Genomic DNA, 26,656 nt, shown 5'->3' on the forward strand with positions numbered 1-26,656 from the left:
GGGTTCAAGTAAATCCCAGATGAAATACAGTTTTTGCAATGTGTTTGGGGAGAAATCATCCAAGAATTTTCCAGCTCGGAACAATAACTTTGCCTCAATATTACTTCTGTCATCCTGAGGACAACTCGTAAATTAGATTTGCAGCATTAATTTAGTTTCATATCAAAATCCCAATAGAACAGTTGTGCATCATCGGTTCTCACACTTTGCATACACACACACACACACACACACACACACACACACACACACACACACACACACTCACACACACACACTCACACACACAAAGGGACTCAGTATTACAGTGTGTGACAGCATCCGCTCAGTCAGCAGGTATATGCCAGTATATTGGCACTTTGATGTATTTATGACTATTCTCCTTTTTATTTTTTATTTTTTTTATTGCAGATCACAGACACACATTTCACCACACGCACCACCCCTTGTCCACCCACCTGCCTGTGCCACAGCGTTTACGTAAGAGGGTGCACAGTACGGACAGAAGGCGCAAAAAGAAACGTAAGAAAAAAAAGACCTCACTGCCCCCCTCCGATGTGACGCCCACCATACACGAGGTAGACGAGGAAGAGGCGGAGTCTGAGACGGAGGCACCTGGGGTGGCTGCCACGCCCACAGAGCTGCCTGACATCCAGCCACAGGTAAAATAAGTCTGAAGAGCCACGATGAAAGAGATTCCTATGACATGCACACTCTTAGCTGATGTTGAAATGATGTACTGATAGATAGAACCATCTGTTGGCATATTCGTCCCCTCTCACTGATCTTTGTCTTCCTCTCAGTTTAGTTTGGGGAGCCAAGAGGACTTGGAAGAACCCCTGCCACTCACTACTGTCCACACGGAAAACGAAGAGCATCCGCTGTCGAGGAAAACCGCACTGACTCTGATAAAGGAAGCAGCTCATAATGGGGATATTACTGTTCTTGGACAGAATGACGAGGTGGATGGAGAAGAAGCGGCATGCAACAGGTGGGCTATTTCAACATCTTGATATATTTTCTTTGGACCGACTCTTCTGCTGTTTGCATAGTGTTAAAATGTGAAACATATAATAATGGTAAGTCATAAAAAGATTTGCAACTCTGCCCGATTGTGTATCATGTGACAGTATTTACTCATGCTGATGAACCCTGCAGTTTGTCTCTCTTCTAATGAGCCTCTTCCAGCTTTACCTTTCCATTCACTAATGCAATATTTAGCTTTAGTCTCACTGCTTGGCTTCAACAACAGCAATTGTTTTTAGAATACAATTGCATGTTACCCATGCAACTAGATAAACAGAGTTAAGAAATTTCGTTTAGTAAAAGCTAAGACTGAATATGCAGTTGCTGTACATCTAGAGATACATGTTACCCTTTAGCAGTTAGCAGTTATGGAGCCATTGGAACAACTCAGCTCTTATACACATGGGGGAAGTGGGGGAGCTATTACTTAAAATAAGCAAAATGATCTGCCAGCGGAGCAGGAATTATATATATTATAATAAATCTCTAGCCTCTGAAACATTGTAAAGGAGCTGTATTATGCACAATGACTGTATCTCCAATGTCACCATTGACTTTTAAAATATGAAGAAAGACCACCCTCTTTTTTAGTTTTTTTCACCATTGATCAGGACGTCTCCGCCCTTAGGTTTGCAGCCTGTTGTGATGTCACAACAGGATAAGCCCCGCCCCCAGCAGACTCCTCCTCCTCCTCCTTTTGGCTGCTCTGCCACTCACCTAACAGAGCAGATGCAAAGACAGGTGTGCCTGGAGACCTGATTGTAAGGGGGGTGGCCAGCAGCAGCTCAGTTGGAGCTACAGAAAGTAAACCAGCATGTTTGGGCTAACGTCATACACAAGGTAGAACTATCTATCAGTGCTTTGAGCTGGAACTTGAAATACACATTGTCTTTTTTCTTTGTTAAAAAGCAGTATATTTTGGGACCTTTAAGATTAGTGTGGCCCGACTTAATACAAGTACATTTGTCAAGATTTCAGAAAGATTTTCTCAGTATTTTGAGAAATATCCTTAAATGTAGCATCCAGTGCTCTTGCAGTGGTCTTCAAAAAGAGTAAATAGCTTATTTCACAGAGAGAATAGATTATTGAGTTCAAAAGCTATAATCCTGGCCTTGAATATTGTGCTTGAACGACTACAAGAAATGAGCTTGTCTAAAAAAAGAAGTGATTTCAATGCCATGTTGAGTGCTGAGTCACTCTCGACGGATCTCAGCAGGAGACTTTGAGTCTCTTTTCTCAGCTCTTTACTTTGGACAATGAGAAGAGGATCATTGTGAACACGCTAATCAATATCATTTACCCAGCAATCCACTGCATTCATGGTGTCACCGCTTTGCTAATAGTGAAGGTGAATAAAAAAACAACATGACCAAATGAACCTTAAACATAATGGAGCAAATACAGAACCGTTCAATAAGACAGAACATGCATTCGGTTTCAGCTAACATATATAAGTGCAGCTACAAACCTTGAACTTCCCTGGCAGTGCACATGTTTAGAACTCAGAAAACATGTCTGCCTATCATGGAGGATACAAAACATGATTAACAATAACAATGAATTCCATTTGGTCATCATTTGTTCTAAATATAAATGCAGAGATAAAAAGGACAAAAATTCTGACATCCACAAAGCAGTTTGGATCTTGTCAGTGTTGATCAAACAGCTTTAGAATTCTGGCAGTTCTTGTTTTAAGCATTAAATTACTCAAAACTGCTAATAAAATCTCAGTAACAAGTTAGAATGTCTCATTAAGATAATGAAGTGACCAACAAAGCTTGAAATAAGTGAAATGCTCTAAGATTAAAAAAAAAAAAAAAAAGCCTGGTGTGAAATAATATCTTGTCAGACAAAAACAAGCATTTATAACCTTTCTTAGATTTACTTTTTGCAGTGCAGAAACTTGTTGGAAACTAAAACACACCTCAAAAGAGGGTAAATGAAGACTTAAACCGGACCTCACCAACCGGATCTATTCAAGTGCTTGTTTTAGCAAATATCAAACAGGAAAAGCAATCAGAGTGCAGTACTCCGCCGTGGCTTCTCAGTCGTATCATTTCCGATGGCTGAAATCTTGAAAAAAGTCATGACAGAAATCATGGCACCATAAAATGTGGCCATTTAATATAGATGTATCCACAAACAAAATGACCTTGCTCTGAGTACAGGTGTGTATTATGCATGTGTACGTGCGGATACCGAATCGTGTGACCTCAATATGTCGTGGATGGTGGGAATGAATGGGACTCAGAAACACTCGCACAATTTCATCAATTGTTCCTTGTGTCATTTCCACTACACTACGTCAGCAGGCAGCTGACTTAGTATTCACTTATCGTCATAGTTACAGTAACACTGTGTCGTTATCTCGCAATTATACAGAAATCTTTACCAAATCCATGGATCCAGACTAAAAGAAGCATCACCGCCAAAATCATATCACTTGGTCCTTGTGTCATTTCTGAGCTTCCCTGAAAATTTCATCCAAATCCATTCGTCAGTTTTTGAGGTATGTTGCTAACAGACAAACAGATGGACAAACATACACCAATTGTCTTATAACTCCGCCGCGTTCCTTGATGTTGTAATAAGCTGGTTACCTGGCAGAAGCTCAGGCCTTGTCCACACGTAGCCGGGTATCTCACAAAACGAAGATATTTTTCTACGATTCGGCCTATCATCCACACGAAAACGCAGATTTATGTCATCAAAAACGATTCTTTTTAAAAACTCCGACCAAAGTGAAGATTTGCGAATTCTCCGTTTTATGCGTCTGCATGTGGACATCAGTAACCGGGGTTTTGCGTTTCGAAACGTCACCACCTGCGACAAAATATGTTGTTACGTCACATATGCGACCTGTGTTTACATTCGGTAACAGTATGGATGCTCTCACAAGGTTTTGGATGCTGTTTCTTGTACAGGCGCTTTTTACTTGCTTGTTTTTACAAGCCCAGATACTGCTCCACATTCAACAACACAGGCAAAGGACGACGTTAAGGACGGTTATTCTCCACCACCTTGCTAGGATTTGGGGAACTACTGCCACCTAAAGGTCCGGCATGCTTATGAATGTGCTTAAAAACGCACTTATGCGGTTAGGTGTGGATGAAGTTTTTATCTAAAAACGAGGTGGTGTGTACGTAAGTTTTTTTCTAGACGGAGGGGACAGGATATTCGGTTTTACAAAAACCCTGCTACGTGTGGACAAGGCCTGAGTCAAATGTAGGCGTATAGAGATTGCTGAATGCATCCACAAAAGTTCAAACAACTATCAGAATGTGGAAGAGATTTAAGTGACTTTGAGCGTGGCAACATTGTTGGTGCCAGACAGGCATTCTGAATATTTTAAAAACTGCTGATCTAGTGGGATTTTCATGGAAAACCCTCTCTAGAATTTACAGAGAACGGTCAGAAAATGAGAAAAACATCCAGTGAGCAGTGATTCTCTGCATGAAAATGCTGTGTTCATCACAGAGATCAGAAAAGATTGGCTAAACTGTTTTGAACTGATGGAAAGGCAACAACTATACAAATATCCACTTATTGCAACCAAAGAAAAGCATCTCTGAATGCATAATATGTCAAAGTCTAAAGCAGAACAGGTTCTGCTCCTCTCAGCTAAGACCATTAAACTAAATCCACAGTGGGCATACACTCACTAAAATTCAACAATGGAAGATTGGAAAATCATTACCTGGTATGAGGAGTCTCATTTTTGTTGTGATATTTTGATGGAAGGGCCAGAATTTGGCATAAAGCATAAATCCATCCTTTCTTGTTTCAACAGTTCAGACCAGTGGTGCTGGTGTAATGGTGTGGAGATAATGTCTTGGCTCACTCTGGGCCTCTCAGTACAAACTGAGCCACATTTAAATGCCACAGCCTAACCACATCCATCCCTTTATGACCACAGAGTACCCATCCTCTAATTGCTACGTTGAGCAGGGTAACACACCATGTCGTAAAGCTCATATTATCTCAGACTGGCTTATTGAACATGACAATTCATGTTCACTGCCCTCAGGTGGCTTCCATAGTCACCAGCTTCCAATCCAACAGAGGATCTTTAGGAAGTGGTGGAATGGGAGGGTGGCATCATTAAGAAGCTGTAGTAACTGCTTGATGTCAACATGGACAGACAACTGTGAGGGATGTTTCCAGAACCTTGTTGAGCCTGTGTCACAAGGAATCAAAGCATTTTTGAAGGCAAGAGAGGGTCCAACCCAGGATTAGAAAGGTGTAACTACTAAAGTGTACCACCTACAGACTGTATATGAAGATGAACGAACCCTCCACGACTTCACACGTAGATGCCACGAAGAGTGGTTTTGAAGCTCAGTGTGACGGCTCTGGTAGTCGCCATTTTGATGCTACCTGAGTCCTCCTAACTCCTGGCTGATCCAACAATAAACAAAGAGGTGGAATGTGAGCACCCACCTGTCACTCAAAGTGGCCATGTCCTTAAATATGCCTGACTGTAAGATTTACACTACCAGTCAAAAGTTTGGACACGCCTTCTCATTCAGTGGTCCTTATTTAAGAATTTTATACATTGTAGATTAATATTGAAGACATCAATACTATAAAAGAATACCTATGGAATGATGTTGTAAACACAAAAATGTTAATCTTCAGTATTAATCTACAATTTAGAAAATAATACAAATAAATAAAAAGCATTGAATGAGAAGGTGTGTCCAAACTTATGACTGGTAGTGTATATCCGGTTTAAACTGATGAGTTACTTAAAATATTCACATGCTGTCCAGTTCTTGGTTCCAGGGTTTAAGCATGTTTATTTCTGCTGTAAAGTTGGGCACTTTAACACAGGGGTCAATTGTGACTGACTTGCTTTTGGAGCCAACCTCAAGTGGCCATTTGAGAAACTGCAGGTCTTTACACTTCTGAGTTGGCTTCATTTTTCAGCTATGAAGATTGCCACGTTATCAGATGGTAAAGTTGTCTGCTTTTATATATTTTTTGCTCTGTTTTAGTATCGACAAACTGATGAGAAAAATATATAAATGCCTCACTAATGTTCCGCAGCTAAATGCTAATGTAGTCTCTCTGCTGTCTGATGCTGGACAAGTAGCATCCAGAGTGTTTATTAGAACCTCTGCTGCTGAAAACATCAGCCTGCTGAGACTGAAAACAAATATGATTAAAGCAGTGAGACAGAATTAAAGTCATGAGCCATTAAAGGAAAATAACATGCTAGAAGATGCTAAAACACAGAGAGGATGAGGAGGAGCTTCTTCCCATAGGCTGTCCGCCTGTTGAAACTGGAAAAGTAGACCCAGTAGACAATAGACATCAGTTTCATGTTTTCTATAAAAACTCACTTTTATTCATATGCTAACATACAGACCCTTTCCAAAAAATTTGAATACCATGGAAAACTTTATTTATTTCCATAATTCCATTCAAAAAAAATTAAACTTTCATAGATTATAGATTCAGGGCCCACAATTTAAATGATTTCAAGTATTTATTTGTTTATTTTTATATAATTTGAACTTCCAGCTCATAAAACCCACGAAAATAGGAATTCAAAAAATTAGAATACTGTGAAGAAATCAGCCCAAATTTTGCAGGGCATGAATGTTTTGAACTGAGTGTCACACACTAATCATCTACTAAACTCAGAGCACCTGCACAGGTTTCCCCAGGTGTCATTAAATTGTTTCAATTTGGTTCAATTGTCTCAGTTTGGTTCAATATGGGGAAGACTGCAGACTTGACAACTGGCCAGAAGACCATCATTGATACCCTCCATAGGATGGGTAAGCCACAGAAGTTCATAGCTAGTGTTTATTTGTCTGTCTGTGTGTTTGTTAGCAACATTATTCAAAAACGGATTAACAGATTTGGATGAAATTTTCAAGGAAGGTCAGAAATGACACAACGACCAAGGGATTAGATTTTAGCAGTGATGTGGCTTAAAGTCTGGATCCACAGATTTTTTTTTAAAGATTTCAGCCGTTGGAAATAATACGACTGAGCAGCCTTGGCGGAATTGTGTCTAGTTGTGTTTAAGACAAATAGAGAACTTGAATCTTGAATCTTAAAACGCTTTGTGTAAGCAGGTATTGATTATGCAGCTTAAAAGATTATTTGTTGTCAGTTGATGCTATTGTTACTGCAGGGTAATTTCACCATGGAGAGTTTACTGGTAATAAAACATACCTCACACAGGAGTGCGTTGCTGTGGTTACCTGCGGTGTAATATGCCTTTTGTGGACTTGTTTTCCAGCAGGTAGTTAACTTCTCCCAAGCAGATTTTACCTGCTTGCCAGACAAAGAGTAGCATTTTGTCATGTCGGATATGCATAGGAAGTGAATACACCAGTTGATTAAAGATGATTCATTTTGTTCTTCAAAGGTTTATTTTGTGTTCTAAATTTGAAAACTTTAAACAAGTCAGATGCTTTCCTGAGCATCAAAGAACAGAAAACAAGATAGAGCAGACAGCAATAGTGTATTGTTACTTCTCTCTTTGCATACAGAGGTTATATTTTTAGAAATATGAGCATGACTTCAGCTGCTTCATTAGAACTATAACCCTCAAACAGATCACCACCAATAGCTCATGCACTTTTTAAGGCAATTACCATCCACTAATGGCTCCTGCTTAATCCTACATAATATAAGACCCATCTGGCTATCTTACATGCATAACGATCAGAATATGAATTATTTGGTGATGCTTTGAATTATGCATGGGGTTTGCTCCTGTGAGGTCAGGGGCTCCATGGTGATTCAGGTGTTTGTGTTTAGATTTGTGGCTGGATAAAAGCACAGGAACAGCCATGCCTGTGCCATGTAATATTGTGTTGCTGTGTTTGGATGAGCACAGCTCAGGATGACTCAGAGGCTTGTTGAGCAGATCCAGGTCTGACGCTGTGTTGTGATGCCCTCTGTTGGTTAAATCATGGCATTGCAACCAAGAGTCACAAGTGGAAATGTCATTTTGCAGATTTTAACCTTGCAGCACATTAAACACTTATGTTTAATTAAATACTGTGAAGTCAGTTTGTGAAAACATTACTGGCCAGAATCAATACCATAAAATCTTAGAGGAAACAGAAAGAAAGAAATGACAATAGGAACGCGGCAGTTACGATCGGCTTTGATTTGTCCGTTTGTCTGTAAGCAACATTACTCAAAAATGGACTAACGGATTTGGATGAAATTTTCAGGGAAGGTCAGAAATGACAAAAGGACTAAGTGATTAGATTTTGGCAGTGATGTGGCTTATGGTCTGGATCCACGGATTTGGTAAAGATTTCTGTATTACTACAAGATAGCGGCACGGCGTCACTGTAACTAACAAGTGAACACTACGTCAGCTGCCTGCTGATGATCACATGATTGCGATCCTACTACAAATCGACCGCTGCGGACCACGAATTGTTTAAAGATTTCATTCGTCAGAAATCATACGACTAAGCAGCCTTGACAGTACTGCGCTCTCTGAGTGCTTTTCTTGTTTCCTAATATCATGTATGAAACTCATTAAAGCAACATTTAATAAACTTTACATTTTTCTCACCAAAATATTTTTCCTTTGTCAGTGTTCCCCCAGGCTCAGATCCCTCCAGTTCAACCTCCCCCCGTGGCTGGTTCCGCAGGAAGCCCGTCCACCATCGACTGCCTGGGGCCCAGCGAAGCAACTATGATCTGCGAGAGCGGATCTGCATTGGCAGCATGACTGCTCTGGAGACTGCCGTCTACCAGCAGGTGCCCACTGATGAGGCCGAGGCCCAGATGTTGGCCAGCGCTGATCTGGATGACATGAAGAGTAAGAAAGATACTGTGTAATAAAAGGTTCTCAGATGCACTGCGTGGAGGCCCTGTTGGGGGATTTTACATCCTAGATGACAGTTGCTCTGATTGTATTCATAAGCATATTACAACATCCATCCATCCATCATCTATACACCACTTAGTCCTCATTAGGGTCGCTGGGGGGCTGGAGTCTATCCGGGAATGCTGGGAAGGCGAACCGGGAATCTTCTAGCTACAAGGCGAAAGTGTTAACCACCAAGCCACTGTGCAGCCTATACCACAACATGGCCAATTAAAAACCATTCAAAAGGGATTGTATGTTTTGTGTCTGTGTTGTTAAGATTAACAGCTCATTCACAGCAGATACAATTCATCTATGTTCTTATGTCTCTGAAAAACAGTGATTTTTGAAGCTACATATAAGCCAGATGATCCTCAAAGTTGTGACTTTTTACATTTTCCGACATTTTATAACTTACAGATGGAATTAAGTGTAAGTTGCGGCTGTAGTAGAAAGTGACACAGGAGCAAATACAGACTGTATGTGGAGCTGTTGTATATGTAAGCTCACTTTAAACACCATATATAGATATTTTGATCTCCTCAGATATCATCCATAAACTGCATGATCTCATCACTATTTTTGTTACCAATTTTGAAGCTCTCAAAAAGAGATGTGTGGCAGTTTTAATCATAAATAGGGCTGCCACTAAAGACTTTTTGTAATAGTTATTCTAATTGGCCATTTGCGGTTGTTATTTTTTTGCTTTGTGATTATATTTAGCAGCTACAAGGACAAACGATATCAAGGAGCTCTTGCTATGAATGAACAGACAATGCGGTGGTTGTGCCTTTCTGGTGGTACATCTTCCAGAATAGTCAGAATAGCGTTTTCACTCCAGTAGTGCTGCTGTGGTATGTTACCAAAACTTTGCACAGCGTTGCACTCTGATGCAGCTGTAGTGATGACTGCACCTGACTCATGACTGTAGCCAAAAACTCTGCTTTGATGCAACGTTTGTTACAGTGAATTGAAGCTATTTGGGGGAAAAAATGTCAAAAAACGTGTTGGTTTAGAATTTAGGTGTTGCACTATCAGCAATATGAATTATTTCAGCTATGTGTTCTGATCGTGGCAGCTCAGACGCAATTCTGACTTTCTCAATTCATCTTCTAACCAGGGAACCAGTCCTCAGTTGACACAACACATTTTGGAAAAGTTGAAGAAAACAAAAATATGGGTCACAATTCTGATGTTATTTTTAGCTGTAACTGACAACTTTTCTTCTCAAGCTGCTGTGTAGCACGGCAGCAACTCAAAGTACTGTTGTCATGAGTAGAGTTTGACATGTAGCACTATGCACACGGCAAGGTGATTGTTGTTTACAGAAATGATTTTTGGGTTCGGGTTAGTCCACGGTTTCAGTTTGAGGTACACCTGTAAGACAGAATGTAGCTTGCTATAGTAATGTTGCAAAGAAGCCATTCAATCAGTCATCAGTCAAAGCTGAGTGGTGTTGATGGATCATTTTGTACCAACAGAAACATTGTTGCTGACTGTATACTGGACAGCACTGTGTCTGCATATATACATTATATTGCATGTGTATAAGGTACTCTGGAGGAGCTTCCTTCATTGTACAGGATTTGTGGTGAACTATATGTTAGAAAGGCTTTTCAAATGCAGTGCAAGCACTTAATGATATATTTTTGTACCAAAAGCAGGTGAACTATGGTTGTCCCTGTCTACAGATATAACAGTGACTTTTATGTGAAACAGTTTCAATGTTGTAGTGGCTTACTAAGTATCAGAGTTTCAGGGGCACTTTAGAGTCTGATTGAAGAACTACCTTTGTATTTGTTCACTGACACTAAGATATACAGGCCTCTGAGCAGAGGAATTGGAGTTGATTCCCTCCGTTTTTAAATGCACCTTCTGAGATGACTCAGTTTTAGTTTTCACCCACGCCACAACAATGCTGTGGGGGGATCTTTGTGATGTTTCCTTTTTCTAAGTTGTTATATATCAGTCAGTGGCTGTGCTCCTCCATTTCCTCCTCAGGCCCCCATGATAGCACCAGATGTGGTTGTCAAGACATTATTGTTATAACCACAAGCCACGTCTCTATTGCAACTGATGTGGTCACACATGAATATTTTGATGGAAAAAGAACTTTAATTGTTGAACATACATCTGAATTAGAGCATTTTAAATAGTTAAATGTGTCCAGAAAGAATTCATGATATGTTTTGGTCTCAGAGTTCGTTCATCTGCATTCTGCTTTCAAGGCTTTAGTTATCATTTGCAGTTACGATTCAGCTCCCTCTGCTGGCCCTTAAAAATATTACTACACAGTTGTCTATAACTGAAACTACTTAGATTTTAAAATTTTGTTCTGTGACGTCTGTTCCTTTGCAGTAAATGCATCATGGGCCTGCTTATTACGAGATATTATTTTCACTGTTTGTTTCCCTCATATGCACAAAGTTTTTTTTTTTTTAGTGACAGTTCTTTGGTTGTCAAAAGCTTCCTTCACTGATGTCTCAGCAGCTGCTAGTAAGCTTGGGGAAATATGTACAAATTCTATATAATTTATGAAATCCTCCTGTGCAGAACAAAAGCAAGTTCATTTGAATTTCTTGTAAATGTCATATCCTGACATTTACATGCACAGCAGTGACCATTATCCGTTATACTCTAGTCTTTCCTCTGAACTATAATGAGATCTTCTCAGTGGATCAAGACATGTTTTCATTAACTCCCTATCCTCATAATGGATTTCATGACAACAGCATTGGTTCAGTCATTTTTGCTAACCATTGAAACACAATATTACTATTATTCCTGCTTCCTGTAAATGCGACTGAACCTGGGAACGTCTTTTGCCACATCTACTGAATCTCTTGCAACACCGAGGCTGATCATTAACAAGTTTTGTGCGCTGCTGCTTGTGATTTGGCTCCACCATTGGCATCCCACAGATTCTGTCTCATGAAACCAACCCACACAGCTCCTGGCCCACACATGCACAGTTTAAAATAAGCCTCCATCACAGTCACACAAAGGATGGAGGACAGACAAATCACAGCACCCGCTCATATGCTCTCTGTAGATGATTAGCACATGTAGGCTGTTATAATGTAACCAATGCATGATCAAGCATGTCAGGAAAAAGGCTCACTGCAGCTGAGAATACACTTCGCCTGTGTTCTTCGCTTTAAAAAAAAAAAAAAAAGAATAAATAAATTAATAAATGAAACTGATATCTCACTCATGTTGAAATTGTTATTCAGGATAGAAGACAAAGCTGTTGTTCTCCCAAGAAACAGACTGAAACCTAATTGTCTGTAATTAACAGGAAGGAGAAAGTAAATTATATAAAAATAATGGCAAGCAACAACAGGAGAGAAAGACTGGCAGGCAAAAACTCATGTGGCCAAAGAAAAGCCATCTCTCCAAGCACCAGGGTGCATTAATTAACAGAGGGTGCAGTCGATTCCCCTTCAGCAGTGACCCTGCCTCTGGCCTTTCCTGCTTTACCAGAGCAGAGCAATCATTGACCCATCTGCAAACAGAAAGCAGGGCATCGAGAGTCACACAGAGCGAGCTATCGGATTTGTAGCGACTAAAGCTTCACATCGACGAGCCACAAATATCACCTGTTTATGGTCATCTGTTCCATTCTGCTCATTTGAACTTCAAATGCACCCACCGTTAAAACTGTGCTTTTAGGTGCTAAGTTATGCTGTGAATTAGTTTTAGTGTTTTTGTGACCTATGAGCTAAAATAGGCGACAACAGATTATATTAAAATAATATTCATCATTTTGCAAAATGGGGCTGCACAGTGGATTGGTGGTTAGCACTGTTGCCTTTCAGCTGGACGATCCCCGGTTCACATCCTGGCCTGGGCCTGAAACCTTTCTGCATGGAGTTTGCATGTTCTCCCTGTGCATGCATGGGCTTTCTAGGGTTACTCCGGCTTCCTCCTACAGTCCAAAAACATGCTCAGGTTAATTCTAAATTGTCAGTAGGTGTGAATACGAGTGTGTTTGTTTGTTTCTTAGTGTAGCCCTGTGATAGACTGGTGACCTGTCCAGGGTGCCCCCTGCATTCACCCTAAATCTTATTTTATGCTTGACAAGTTCGTGCTTCAACGAGGCTCGTGCTGCTCGGTGGGGACGAATTACATCATTTTAGCAGCCACGCCCCCTCACATGGCCTTTCTCAAGCGGAAAATTTCCGTGTCATGCACCTCCAAATTTTTCTAACAATGCGGACGGAGTGACACAGAAAACTGGCAGAAGAACAGGTGCTCCTAACAGCAGAAGTTCAGAAATATAGGCATTCATACGATTCATCACACAGATCACTGTGATAACTGGGTTTCTGCAAATTACAACTAACTGCTGAAATGCAACTATTTGGTAAAATGCCATGTTGTAAGGGGTGTAAACAATGGCAGACTTCTTCTACTCTAGTTTAGTACTAGAGTAGACTAGGTAGATTTGTGTTTGCGATACACTGCCCCTGCAGTTTGGGAGCAGACGCCGCTTGGAGTATGAAGCCACACATGTTCTCTTGAGCGGATTTCCAAGCATCTCATTTCCGCGCAGCACGTTCGTGTGGAAAACATAACCTACTCTTAAGTCAGCTGGGATAGACTCCAGCCCCCCCACAGCCCTAATGAGGATTAGGCGGTATATAGATAACGGATGGGTCCAGCAGGCATTCAGCAGACTGGCATCATGAGCATTACTACGTCATATGCGCCCTGGGGGAGCTGGAGTCAGTCTTGCAAGACAACAACCAGCTGCATTCTTTCATCAGATTAGTTTCTTCTACAAACACGATGTGTTTGAAGGGCATGTTGAAATTATAGCACAGAGTGTCCCTAAAGTCTGGACACATAGGAAATATCATTAACTATAATTTTTTTGTGCCTCCACAGATTAAATATGGGTGTGTCGAAAGAAGAAAAAGTTGAATTGGTACTTCTCAGTGGACGTGATGGATGGACATAACGAAAGATAGGGTTAGATTTAGGGAAGTGATTTTTTGGGGCTAGCATGAACTTTAGCCATGACCAATTCTTTAGTTTCCGCTGATACATTTGGTCGTCCAGCACAGGGTTTGTCCATGGCACTGCCCATTTCTTTAAACTTTTTTACCACCTTTGCCACCGTGGAAAAACAAGGTGGAATCCTCCTTGGATGACGTGGATTACATTCATCTGCTATCTTTCGATATGTCCATCCTTCACATCCACTGAGAAGTACCAGTTCAATTCTTTCTTCTTTTGACAAAGCCATATTTAATCTGTGGAGGCAAAAAAATTACAGTTAATGAGATTTCTTATGTGTCCAGACTTTAGGGACACTCTGTACTATGAAGACCATCAGTTGGTTCAGACTGTACAGTATCGGAGAAAATCACAGTTTAAATTTAAATTGCATTCACAGCTTAGGTCAGACAAATGTGTTCTATTTATATATTTTCCAAAGATTGTTCAGTTTTATAATAATACATTTTATAATCTGCCTTGAAGCAGTATAAACCAATGGGAAGTGTCATTTAATTGACCGCACCTACAAGTTCAGATTCTATCTAGAGACACAGTGGTTGTACGCTTATGTTAATAAATTGAAATCAGTATTGTACTGCAGGCACAAACACAAAAGGAAGACAGTGAGTCACAATAGCAACATTAGAGCATATGGAGTCCATTTTTATGGAGGATCCTCTCGAGCTCACATTGGTGCACCTGTTGTAGACGAGTCAGACCACAACACCTCAAGGGATGTGTGGTTTCCATGGAGATGCAGGGACAGGAATGACACAGCTCTGTCTGAGAATTAGCCCCATGATATCTCCACTAAGCAGGGTACTACAGCTGATGGGCGTTACACTGCTATTCTAATCAGTTGGATTTAATTTTGATGGTATTATTTGTATACTTCTCCGTATTCTCCTTGGCTTTCCTTGGCTTGGTTTAATGCAGATCAGGTGGAGACGCCAGCCTCTGGAACTTGACCTTTACCCTCCTACACATCGCATGCTTTGAAAGTGATGGCAGCACTATGGCAACAACAGGCATCAGGTCGTCTGCTCTGATTCTCTGTTTCTTGCTTTTCCAGCATCAGTAAAGATCAATAGGCTGTGGACATCGTTAAAAAAGGCGGCACTAACATTTGGCTGACAGGCGGGTCTCACTCAGTAGACCATCCCTTATCAATACATCCTTTCGGAGATGCAGCAAAAGCAAATGCTACCATTTATGTATCTCTCTGATTGTGGATCCAACAGGGGGGCTTCTGCCTGAGGGTTTGGCACCAACATTTTTCTTGGATTTAAGGCAAAAACTGTTTTTGTCACATTGGGAAACCTGTATCTGATATTTATTTTTTGACTGGAAGGTGAATATTCTCATTGACGAATTCTCTGACAGTTTCAGCACTTAAGAGTTGGTTTGTTTGGACATAGGTGCTTTTGCACAACCAGTACGAAGAGGCAGGTGGACCCAAGTTCTTTAGAGCAGTGACCCACAGAGAGCAACGGCGTTCAAGAGTTGGAAGCCCTGGATGAGCAGTGTATCCACTTGGAGAGAGGTGGATAGGAGGAGGTACCGACTGCGGAGATGACAGACATTGAGGGACAGGAGAACCAAGGACATGGGACCACTGATAAGAAGCCTTGCACTGACCACCGTGGACCAGAACATCAGACCAGCGTCCAGAAAGGCCTCGGCACCCCAAACAAGCACCAGCACGAGCACCATGGCTCATCATCAAATATGGACGGGTTTGAGGACTTGGAAGAGTTTGTTTTGGATTTTGATGATTCCGACTTGCTTGAGTCAATCCACACCCAGCTGGGGTCGCCACTCGAGCCTATACGTAAGTTGCGTAAACTTACCTTTCTGTGGCAATTCACCTCTTGTTGCCTAACACTTCATTTCTGTACATTCAGTGTGGAGCTATAAATCATGCACATTTGACATTAGTTGCAGTTACGTAATGATTCTGAGGTTCTGATGCAATGACAGCAATGGGAAATTCACACAGACAAGCCATTCTATTTTTACATGAATAATCAATGGACAGAAGCTCAGTTGTTTCCATTGACTATGCAGCTCACTACTAGTGGAATTAGTGGTAATATAGCTCATTCATTGCCACACACAGAGCAAAGTTGTTCACAATATTGACTTAATTGACATGGGGCTGCTGTTTCCTACTTTTCTATTGATCCAGCAGCCCCCATTTGGCTTTGGGCTCAGCCACAGCTAGAGCGGAAAGATATTTCATTGACAAACCCTTTGTTGTTCTGCGCTTTTATGCCTATTTAGAGACATGACGCATTAGTCCTTTGAAGAAGCTAGTTTTCAGCACATACAAAAGAAATTAAAGTGGTCAAAATGCAACATGATACCACATTATAAGCACTGACAAGTTCAGTCAAGGGCTGCATGATAATGGAAAAAACTGACATTGCAATAATTCATTTTTACTGGAATGAGAACAAAAAAATTCACTCGACATGGATAACTCTATATTAAAATCATTAAATATTCTAGAGTGATTAGGTTGGTTCGATTGCGAACCATGTAAAACCTTTTTTATATGGTGAAACACTGGCAAAGACATCAAAAAATAGTTTTTTTTGCTCTAAATCAAGGATTTAAATCAATGTAAATCATAATCAGTTGATTATGATTTACATTGATTTAAATTCCTGTGGTCAAAGAGATTGTCATAATAGCAACCACAATAGCAATTAGCCTTTTTACCATAATTATCAATTATACTTGATTTTAGAAATAAAATAATTTCCTTGTGCATTTTCAAACATAAATAAACAGAGCACTGTTTTCACTTCCATGTTGTGTAACATTCCTGTCAGTGTACAAATTGGTTCATCAAAATAAGACTCAAAAAGGGTTCTTCATTATCTGAATTCAGTGAATCTCCAGGAAACTAGATAGAAAATAATAGTATACCCAAAATGCCTTACTGGCTCAGTATCTGCTTACTTGTAGGCTAGTTTTCCATTATTCCCTGAATGCCTCACTTGAAGGCTACTTTGGTCACTTGTGAGGCGACGCACAGATGAGCCTCTAGTGTCCTAACTCAGTTACTTCAGCACAGCAACTGTGTGACCAAAAATGGTATTAAAACAGTGAACCAGTGTGTTCTAATATCATATTTTCAAATCTGTGGTCCCTAGAGGGTGAATACTATTGATTGATAATGCCTTTTCCCCTCTAGTAACAGTGAGTTTGACCAACATCCTTTTATATACCTTATGATGTCCACATCTACTGAGTGGATTGATGTGAGTCAGACTATTCATGCTCCATAGTCCGTAACAGTTGCCATCATGAATAACAGTTTACAACTCGCATGCTGAATGTGCTCTGAAGACACTTGTGGTGGCAAAGTTTTTAGTCACACAACTTACTAATGAGCAAACATTTTCGATATAGATGTACAGTGACAGAAGAAATTATCCAAAAATGTAGACATATTTAGTTGTAAGATTGTGGTTTCTGTCTTGTATTTTGCACACATGCTGAAATTGTTAATGAATTAAAATCAATATTGCAGTGTCGTATCCCTGAAATTTGTAATGCCCAACCTCATTTCGAAGTCTCGTACCGTATGATTTTGTACATAAGTCCAGCCTTTCTTTACATTAAAACTTAATTTCACAAAATTACCAAAATGACAGTTGACAGAACAAGCCCAGGAAATGCTAGTGTAGGTATAAACTAGTTGGGTCCCAAATAGTGCTGCAATCAGTACACAAAATTCATGGCTCCAAGCGTTATTTGGTTTTGGGGTCATGATGTTGTGCATTTTCGTTAGAGTTGAATAAACAAAGGGAGGATAACTTGTTTTCCAGACTGTTTTAGTGTAGTTCTACTAACTGACATATTTGGACCATGCTGTCATAAATGACATGACTTGTTTGAAGTCTTTCCACACACCTACCCAACTTCAATTGAACAGTTCCTTTTCATTGAACCACCTCTCTTTGTCCATTTTTGCTGTAGCTAACAGGAAAACCATAGTGCTTTCACTCAATGGTAGCTCTGGACTCCCATTTAAGATTTTCATTCTGACGGCAGCGGCATCCATGCTACATGTAGTTAGCTAACGTAGCTGACTGTACTGATTGATTAATTTTATTATTTTTGTGTCACGCACACAAGCGTTCCCAACCCTCATGGGTTTACAAGACACCGCTGTACTAGCATTGCAACAATACATCCAAAACACACATTATTCTGCTGCTCAGTTCTCAAACAAAATATGTCGTCTTCTGTCCTAGGCCTGGCAAAGAAACTCTGCCATGAAAAAGGTTCCCCTTCTAAAACATAACTCAAGTTATTCATGGTAATCCACCCAAAAGAAATCAAGATAAACAGAGGACATCTTACTGAAAAGTACCTTGCTTCCATGTTTGTATACTGGACTGTAAAACATGTACTAGCGGCATGTTGTAGCTAACCAATTGGAAATGTCAAAAGATTCTGGATGAAATGAATTTACGTTCTGGGAGTGTGACATTGTAGGTAAAAGGATCATTTCGCACAGTATTTTTTAGCTCCCAGGACATACCCCTAGACTTTACAAAAAGATCCATGATCCTTCGTGACGCCGTCCATAGACTTTGCATAGGGTATCCCGAACAGCCGAGTTGAAGCTCAGTGTGGTGGCTTCGGCCACTCGTCTTGACAGTTCCTGATTCCTCCTAACTCCTGAGTTATCCATAAATGAGTGAAGAGATGGAGCATTAGTGGAGCTGAAGTAGGCCATGAACAGTACTGCGATGGCACCCACCTTTTGCTCAAAGTGGCCACTCCCTTAACTCTGCAAAACTTAAACTTGTGAACTATATAGTACAATTTAATCATGTGTATAGTTATTATGAATGAAGGAAAATATCTATAGAGACCAAACCTGATTTTTTTGTACCGGGCTGTTCGTTTGCGTTTGACATTTTCGCATGTCGGTCTATGGGGCCTGACTCTACTTTGGAGGCAGACTCAAATAACCTGTCAAGGAACTGCAATTTCTGGCACGTCTACACTGGTTTAATTTGTCAGCTTGAAGGGTGCCACACGGGCATACTGAACCAAGGAACTTTCTTAATGAACATCATGTATGGAGTGGTTTGGGTTGAATACACGTACCATGGTTTTGAACTAAAGCTTATTAAAGCTTGTAGTTCATATTTATTCATGTAATTAGAAATATGTTGCATATTAGATTTTTGCGATAATTTGCTTTTCTCAGGTCAACAATACAATGAATTATTCATAGCCCGCAAATATGTTGGGTTGTGATTTTGGTAGCTAAAAAGGTATTATTTGATATTCTTCACATTTATTTAATGTTAAATTTGTACATAGATCTGTATGAAATAAAATAGTGGTTAAGTATAGAGAAAGCCCAGATGACTGACTGACTGACTGACTGACTATCTATCTATCTATCTATCTATCTATCTATCTATCTATCTATCTATCTATCTATCTATCTATCTATCTATCTATCTATCTATCTATCTATCTATCTATCTATCTATCTATCTATCTATCTATCTATCTATCTATCTATCTATCTATCTATCTATCTATCTATCTATCTATCTATCTATCTATCTATCTATCTATCGACCACGTGATACGTGGTCCATGATTTGCCACAAGATTCTAAAGCCAGTGTTTAATACTGAAGAAAAGTATGTGTAATTCAGACTTGACTGCTATGTGTCGACTCTTCTATTCCTGAAGTGGTTCCAATTTTCATAGTATATGGTTTGAAGTATTTACCTATGTGAACTTAGCCAAGGAGGTGTGGGTATCCCCAGATTTAAGCTTGAGGTACTAAATTGTTACTCAGTTACTGTAGATGGTTCAAATACTTTGTTATTTCATGCATACTGTCTACTCAGCAAGGAAAAAAGGTCTGGGACAAAGTCAGACCGCTTTTAAAGAAGAGCAAAATTAAGTCCTTTTCACCTGAACTTCCTTACCTTGTCTTTGCTCTGCCCTGTAGTGAGAAAATCAGCTCATCCAAATCAGCTAGAACAGTTCATACGAGGCCGAACTTTAGAGCTTTTCCCCTTGGGAGGCTGTCCAAAATGAAATACAGCCTAACTTCATTTTGATTTCCATTCCTCTATGTTTCCCTGAGGACAGCATGACGCAGCAGTATGGAACACTTATGGCAGTTTATACACACTTATACAGCCTCCAGCTGCTCATGTAAAAATTAAACAAACAATGTTTGTTTAGCAAGACATCATACTGAGCCATAGGCCTGTTACTCAGCTGTCCCCTCGATCTTTACCATGACCTACAAAACCCCAGGCTCTAACTTAACCTTGTGTTCTTTAGGCTTTTCCTGTTACAGCATGGTAACATCAAATCATGTTCTGCTAGAAAAATAGTTAACCGAAATATAAATAAATGTAATTTGCAGCTAAGACATGCAAAACCTTTAAGTGATGCCTAAATGTAATCAAATAACTACATGTTGCCATTTATCGTTTAAAAATCTCATACTAAGTCTTGCAATGATACATTATTTTTACCCAATTATATAGTAATCCTAGCCTTAAATTATGCACCACTCTCCACACAGTCCGTTTGCCTTTGACTTTGCATGTCCCTGTTTCTTTATTCAAATTAAGTGACCACCCAAGCCTCCTGCTCTGTTACATGGCAAGTCAGTCTCATGAAAAGACTCATTATCCTAAATTCAATAAAATATGATTTGCGGGTCAAGGAAATTGACACTGAAATCACTTTTTTTGAACTGACAAATATGTGGGGGCAAAACCACCTCCTCTGGAACAGTTTCCCATGGCACACTAACTGTAGAATCTCTCTCACCCATGTAGCTTTTGCCTCCCGCTACTGGATATTCTTCTGTCAGCTGGAAAACCCTACAGAGCTATAAATTAGATTTCTGGCTCTCCAGCTTGGAGCACAGTTTCTAACTGAAACAGGATGTTCAATGTGTTCCTAGTCTTAATAAGTGCAATTCAGGGTACTGCTGACAGAATGAGTTAAGCTGGTCGCTGAATTAATTTAGACGTCATGAACTTAGCAATGTTGATCTTTCGCTTTATTTGACTTGAAATACTTGTTGTTCTTCAGGTCACAGATTTGAGGACAACCCCGGGGTGCGACGCCATTTGGTAAAGAAATCGTCCCGATGTCAGATGACCCGGAGCAGCAACAGTTCTACACCACTGTCCAGCCTGAAGAAAAAGAAGAGGGCAGCAGATAAGAAAACTCATGAGGTCGGCAGCACAGTGGCATATATATATATATATATATATATATATATATATATATATATATATATATATATATATATATATATATATATATATATATATATATATATATAAAAAAAAATGTGTGCGTGTATATATCAGTGTTAAACTGGATATTGACCACTGAGTGAATCTTTCAGTTTGCAGTTAACAGCTGCCTTAGTTAACATGTTAAAGCAGGGGTGTCAAACTCATTTTAGTTCAGGCCCACATAAAACCCAATGTGATCTCAACTGGGCCGGACCAGTAAAATCAGAGCATAATAACCTATAAATAACCACAACTCCAAATATTTCCCTTAGTTTTAGTGCAAAAAAATAGAATTTTGAAAATAAAATCAAATCTAAGGAACTACCTTTTTGCAAAATATTATGAACAAACTCAAGTTTCTAAAGAAAAATAAGTTCAATTTCAACAATATTATGCCTCAGTTTATCATTTACACGCTACAATTTACAGGGCTCCGCAGTGGCTTGGTGGTTAGCACTTTTTCCTTGCAGCAAGAAGATCCCCAGTTCATGTCCCAGCCTTCCTGGGATCTTTCAGCATGGAGTTTTCCTGTTCTCCCTGTGCATGTGTGGGCTTTCTCCAGGTACTCTGGCTTCCTCCCATAGTTCTAAAACATTCTGAGGTTAATTGGTAACTCTAAATTGTATGTAGGTGTGAATGTGAGAGTGATTGTTTGTCTCTATATGTAATCCTGTGATAGACTGGTGACCTGTCCAGGGTGTCCCCTGCCTTCACCATAAATCAGCTGGGATAGACTCCAGCCCCCCGCGACCCTAACGAGGATGTTTAAGTGTGTATTTAGATACGAATGGATGGACATTACAACTTACAGATCACAGTGGATCTACAAAGGCACAAAACATTTAGTCACAAGTATCTGGAACTGAACAATAGTATTCTACTTTATTATCAAAACAACTTGTCAAGGTGTAGAAATTATTAAAACTTTTACAGTTTTATGGATTTACAATTTGCAGTCAGTGTCATCTCTGCAATTTTTACACTTTGCAAAGTCACCCACGTGCCAGATTGGACCCTCTGGTGGGCAGCTTTTGGCCCGCGGACCGTAAGTTTGATGCCCCTGTGTTAAAACAATCATCTTTAAAGCACCATCAATGATTTTTGTGGCCACATGGAGGCAGTGGAGCAACATGTAAACACAGAAACGCTGTGTAAAAACAGTGACACATCATCATCTTATCAGCTATTTGTTGATTGGAAGGTACTGTAGTGGGTTAATCTGTGTATTTTATTTTGCTGAAAGCAGCTGCTGTGTGCCGTTGTAAACAAGTTAAATGACAGAACTGAAAATTAACCAGAACGCCAAGTTAATGTGCTGGCAGTCAAACCAAAAGAACAAGCTTTAATAAATCCAAACAGACCAGCAGAGCTGAGGCGTTCTGTAGAGCTGCATGATAATTGTGTGTGCTTTTTATCACTAATGGCGCCCCCCATCGCATTTCACACAGTCCTTTGATCCACTGATATTGTACAAATATTGAGCAGTGCAGCTTTAATTCAGGTTTCTGTCTGGAGCTCGTACACAGTCTACCAAATTGTTTCCTCTCAGTTTGAAGGCAAAAATGTCACAAAAAACAGAAATAAAATCAGTCTTTTTTTCTGTCTGAGAACAAAATGTGACATATTGTCCCTCCAAACCACTTTATTACCCTGAGTTATGCCCAAAACCACTCATATTTTTCTATTGGTTGGCAGCGTGTGCTGTCTGTGTCACTGCATTAACTGTCTTTGATTATAATCATCATTTCCCCCGTCTGTATAGCATGCTTTAGTAATAAAGAAGAGAGAGAAGTGGAAAACAAATTGCATTGGAGATAGGAACTTGGAGAATTACGGGGGTTGTTCACAGCTTTTAATCTGTTTCCAGAAACTTGATCATGCACTATTAGCAGCTTGATAGATGAGTCAGAGCCTCCTAATAATACCCAGCTGTTTAATGTGTTCCAAAAGTAATCTTGGACAGTTACATATGAAATGTAAATCTTGTGCTTTAGTGCTTATGTTTCCGTCCTGCTTCATGTCCAGTTGTTCGTGGAGCTGAACGAGCTGATTGTGGAGAAAGACCATGAAATGCGCTGGAAGGAGCGTGCTCGCTGGATCAAGTTTGAGGAGGATGTGGAGGAGGAGACTGACCGCTGGGGCAAACCTCATGTGGCCTCGCTCTCCTTCCGCAGCTTGCTGGAGCTTCGCCGCACCATCACACAAGGTAAAACGCTCCTGCATGCATACAGCAGCAGAGCACATCCTCAGTCCTATGGTTTAACTGTTTCCATGTGCAGCTGAAATCAAATCCACAAGGATAAACATGACATACAGAAGAATCTGAACTGGTTTACTAGGTTGACAGCAGTGCTGTGTGCTTTTGGCTTGAAGTTTTCACAGAAATATGCAGGCTTGAAACAAAAACTCCCTATCACCAATGAACCACACTTCTGTCTGTAAAGAAATTCTTTTCAGATAATCCTGTCACAGCAGACGTATTGGATCCCCATTTTCTTCTACCTTCCCTCTCTAGGTGCCATCCTTTTGGACCTTGAGCAGAACTCTCTGCCCGGCATCGCCCATCTGGTGGTGGAGACGATGATCATCTCTGATCAGATCAGAGCAGAGGACCGAGCCAGCGTTCTGCGGGCTCTGCTTCTCAAACACAGGTTAGGAACCACGTTCACACTTGCGTTAACATTCCAAACAAGTCTTATCTGATGTACTTTGCTGAGAGAGAACAGTTTGATCATCTGTGTCAGTCCAGGAGGGTTCCTCTAGGGTTATCAGGGCATTTAAAGGACAAATTGCCAACATTAGTAGGAACTTGTGGAATATGAATAACTCTCTGAAGCTCCTGTATGACTGTAGGCAAATATTTTGCAGGTATGTGATGCTTTCTTATCAACTTCCTCAGACTCTTCTTGACTGGAACTTGGCTTCAGTAAGCTGCATCTTAACAGTTTTGATGTGCTTATAAAGCCAGACATAAAGAGCAGCCGATTTAAGAAATGCAAGAGTCTAATCTGAACAAGTAAAGATGCAGATATACACCGATCAGCCACAACATTATGACCACTGAGAGGTGAAGTGAATAACATTGACCATCTTGTTATACTGCAACATTCTGCTGGGAAACCTTGAGTCCTGACATTCATGTGGATGTTTGACATGTACCACCCACCTAAACATTACAGCTTAGTCTGGATCCATGGATTTGTTTCAGATTTCTGTATTGTGAGATAGCGGCATGGCGTCACTGTAACTATGACAACAAATGAACACTACATCAGCTGCCTGCTGACGATGACATGATTGCGATCCTACTACAAATCGACCGCCGCGGACTTACCCGGACTAATCAGTCGAAAATGATACAAGGAACAGTCGATTAAATTGTGGGGGTGTTTCAGAGTCCCATCAATTCCTGCCACCCGCTACATATTTAGGTCACGTGATTCGGTATCCGTACATGACAAACACATGCATAACACATGCCTGTGCTCAGTGCAAGGTAATTTTTTATTAAAGATCTCATCCGTCGGAAATGATACAATGATACTACGCTCTCTGAGTGCTTTTCTTGATTTAAATAGTGACAACAGAAAGTGTTTGACTCAGATGCCATTTGATTAAGTAATTATTTGGATTATAAGAATATATAAATCAAACAGCAAAGTATGTAGAATCAGTTTGTGAATCCCCATGAAGTTTTGACATTTCAGCTTTACAAACAGCTGATTTTTTTGTCTTTATTTTACAGATTAACTTTCTGTCCACCAACTGTCAGTCACTTAATTAACTAAATTTTCATGTAATTTTAAGTTGATCCAAGTTTTTGTTGTTTGCCAGTGTTGATTTACAGTAGATTGGCGATTACTTGCTTATTTTGTGTTTATTTTTGAAGTCAGAAAAAACTCCTGTTCATAGTTTTGGTCTGGGATGTTAGTTACCATGACGACATGTAGCCATATTTTGTGAGACCAGATTTGGTTGTTTCTTTATCCATGTATTAACCGCCCTGTCAGTCATGGGTGGTGTGGATGCAGCTTTGTTTACATTTTGTTTCTGGATTGTAAGTTTGGGAGTATCAAGAATTAAATCCAAGCCTTCCTACTCATTAATCATTATCCTACGGTGAAGGTTGTTTAAAAAAATGAATAACCCAGGGAGCTGAGCTGGGACTTTCCAAAAAGTGACATTTAACAAGACTTGGCTCATCAACTGGAGTACTTCCCCGAGGTTGACTAAACTGCAAATGTCAAGACTGTGCTGTAGCTGCACTGAGTCTTAAAGCTTACACTGTCAGACTATGTTTCTTTGTGGAGATCATGGTGGACCTGATGTCTATCTTTGTTAAAGGGAAATATTAGACTTTCCCTTTTTTCTGTCAGAAAGATTATGTTACAATGTCAGATAATTACAGCAAACATGGTCAAACTTTCAAAGAATGAGGTACATGTATGTAGAAGAAATCCTTGTAGGGAGAAAAGCTCTGAATACTAAGTTTCCAACGGTTTTTTTCTACTTTGGCGACAGACTGATGCCGGGTCATTGGGTCAGGTCATTTCTTTTGACGGCCATTAGCATGACGACAAAGACAAACTATGACCTTTTTAGTAAATGTATATACTACTGATGGGACACAATAACAATTTTTAAAATGTCTAATTAGAGGCTTTGTAATTAATGAATCAGGATTAATCACATTTTTGTCAAATAGCACTATTTGACACAATAAGCAAAGTTTTTCAATTCAAGCAAATGTTGATTGATGACTGAATCGATGAAGAGACAACAAAAATGTTTATGTTTCATTTATATTTATGTGTGCATTTTTGATCGGACTACTACATTCATAGATTACTGCAAACTCAACTTGAAATTATAGCTATTATATTCAACATTTTAAGACTTTATTTAAACTCAGGCACTTTCAATGTCTTGAAAAGTGGTCTGCTGTGGCTGCATCATTTGCCGGTACCAGGGCTGTCTAGCTAACGTTAGCTCTGGTGCTAACAGCACCATGTTTTGCATTGAGCTGATACCGTCGGCTTGAAGTGCTGCGGTGATAAGAAAACTCTTTGTTGCACAATTTGCACACAACCACGCTTTTGTCCAAGCTGCCATCAGGAAATGTTGTAAACGATAACTTTCTGCTCAATGAGAGTGCGGTCTCATCTTCCTTCACCAAACTTTCTTGTGCACTGATGTCACTCAGTGCGTCCTGAGTATCTTCTTCACGGCGGGCAAACAGACTTTAGGTTCATTACCGCCACCTACTGGGCTGGAGTGTTCATCAGTGTTAGTGGTGTGCCAGAAATTAGGGAACTGAGAAAGGTGCGATTAAATGCCTATTTTTTAACGCGTTATTTTTTTCTGTAATTAATTAATCGAAATTTACATGTTAAAGCCCCAGCCTATGTATATACGCAACCTCACAAAACATTCTACTTTTTTGTATTATAGTCCT

The 26,656-nt window shown here is 39.9% G+C and overlaps 1 protein-coding gene across 2 annotated transcripts in view; it reads left to right on the forward strand.

The window, feature by feature from the left end:
- Positions 1 to 26,656, forward strand: part of slc4a3 (solute carrier family 4 member 3) — an 86,758-nt gene that overhangs the window by 31,336 nt on the left and 28,766 nt on the right. Inside the window, exons 4-9 of one of the 2 annotated variants that reach the window (XM_023291237.3) lie at positions 412 to 662; positions 804 to 991; positions 8,604 to 8,830; positions 20,990 to 21,135; positions 23,227 to 23,407; positions 23,717 to 23,852. In XM_023291237.3, coding sequence (XP_023147005.2) covers positions 412 to 662; positions 804 to 991; positions 8,604 to 8,830; positions 20,990 to 21,135; positions 23,227 to 23,407; positions 23,717 to 23,852 — 1,129 coding nt within the window. Of the gene's footprint in view, positions 1 to 411; positions 663 to 803; positions 992 to 8,603; positions 8,831 to 15,032; positions 15,714 to 20,989; positions 21,136 to 23,226; positions 23,408 to 23,716; positions 23,853 to 26,656 lie in introns of those variants that run through there. The other variant, XM_035957678.2, reaches the window with a different exon arrangement.

This window comes from Amphiprion ocellaris, chromosome 11 (genome assembly GCF_022539595.1).
Source record: "Amphiprion ocellaris isolate individual 3 ecotype Okinawa chromosome 11, ASM2253959v1, whole genome shotgun sequence".
In the NCBI taxonomy this organism is placed as follows: domain Eukaryota; kingdom Metazoa; phylum Chordata; class Actinopteri; family Pomacentridae; genus Amphiprion; species Amphiprion ocellaris.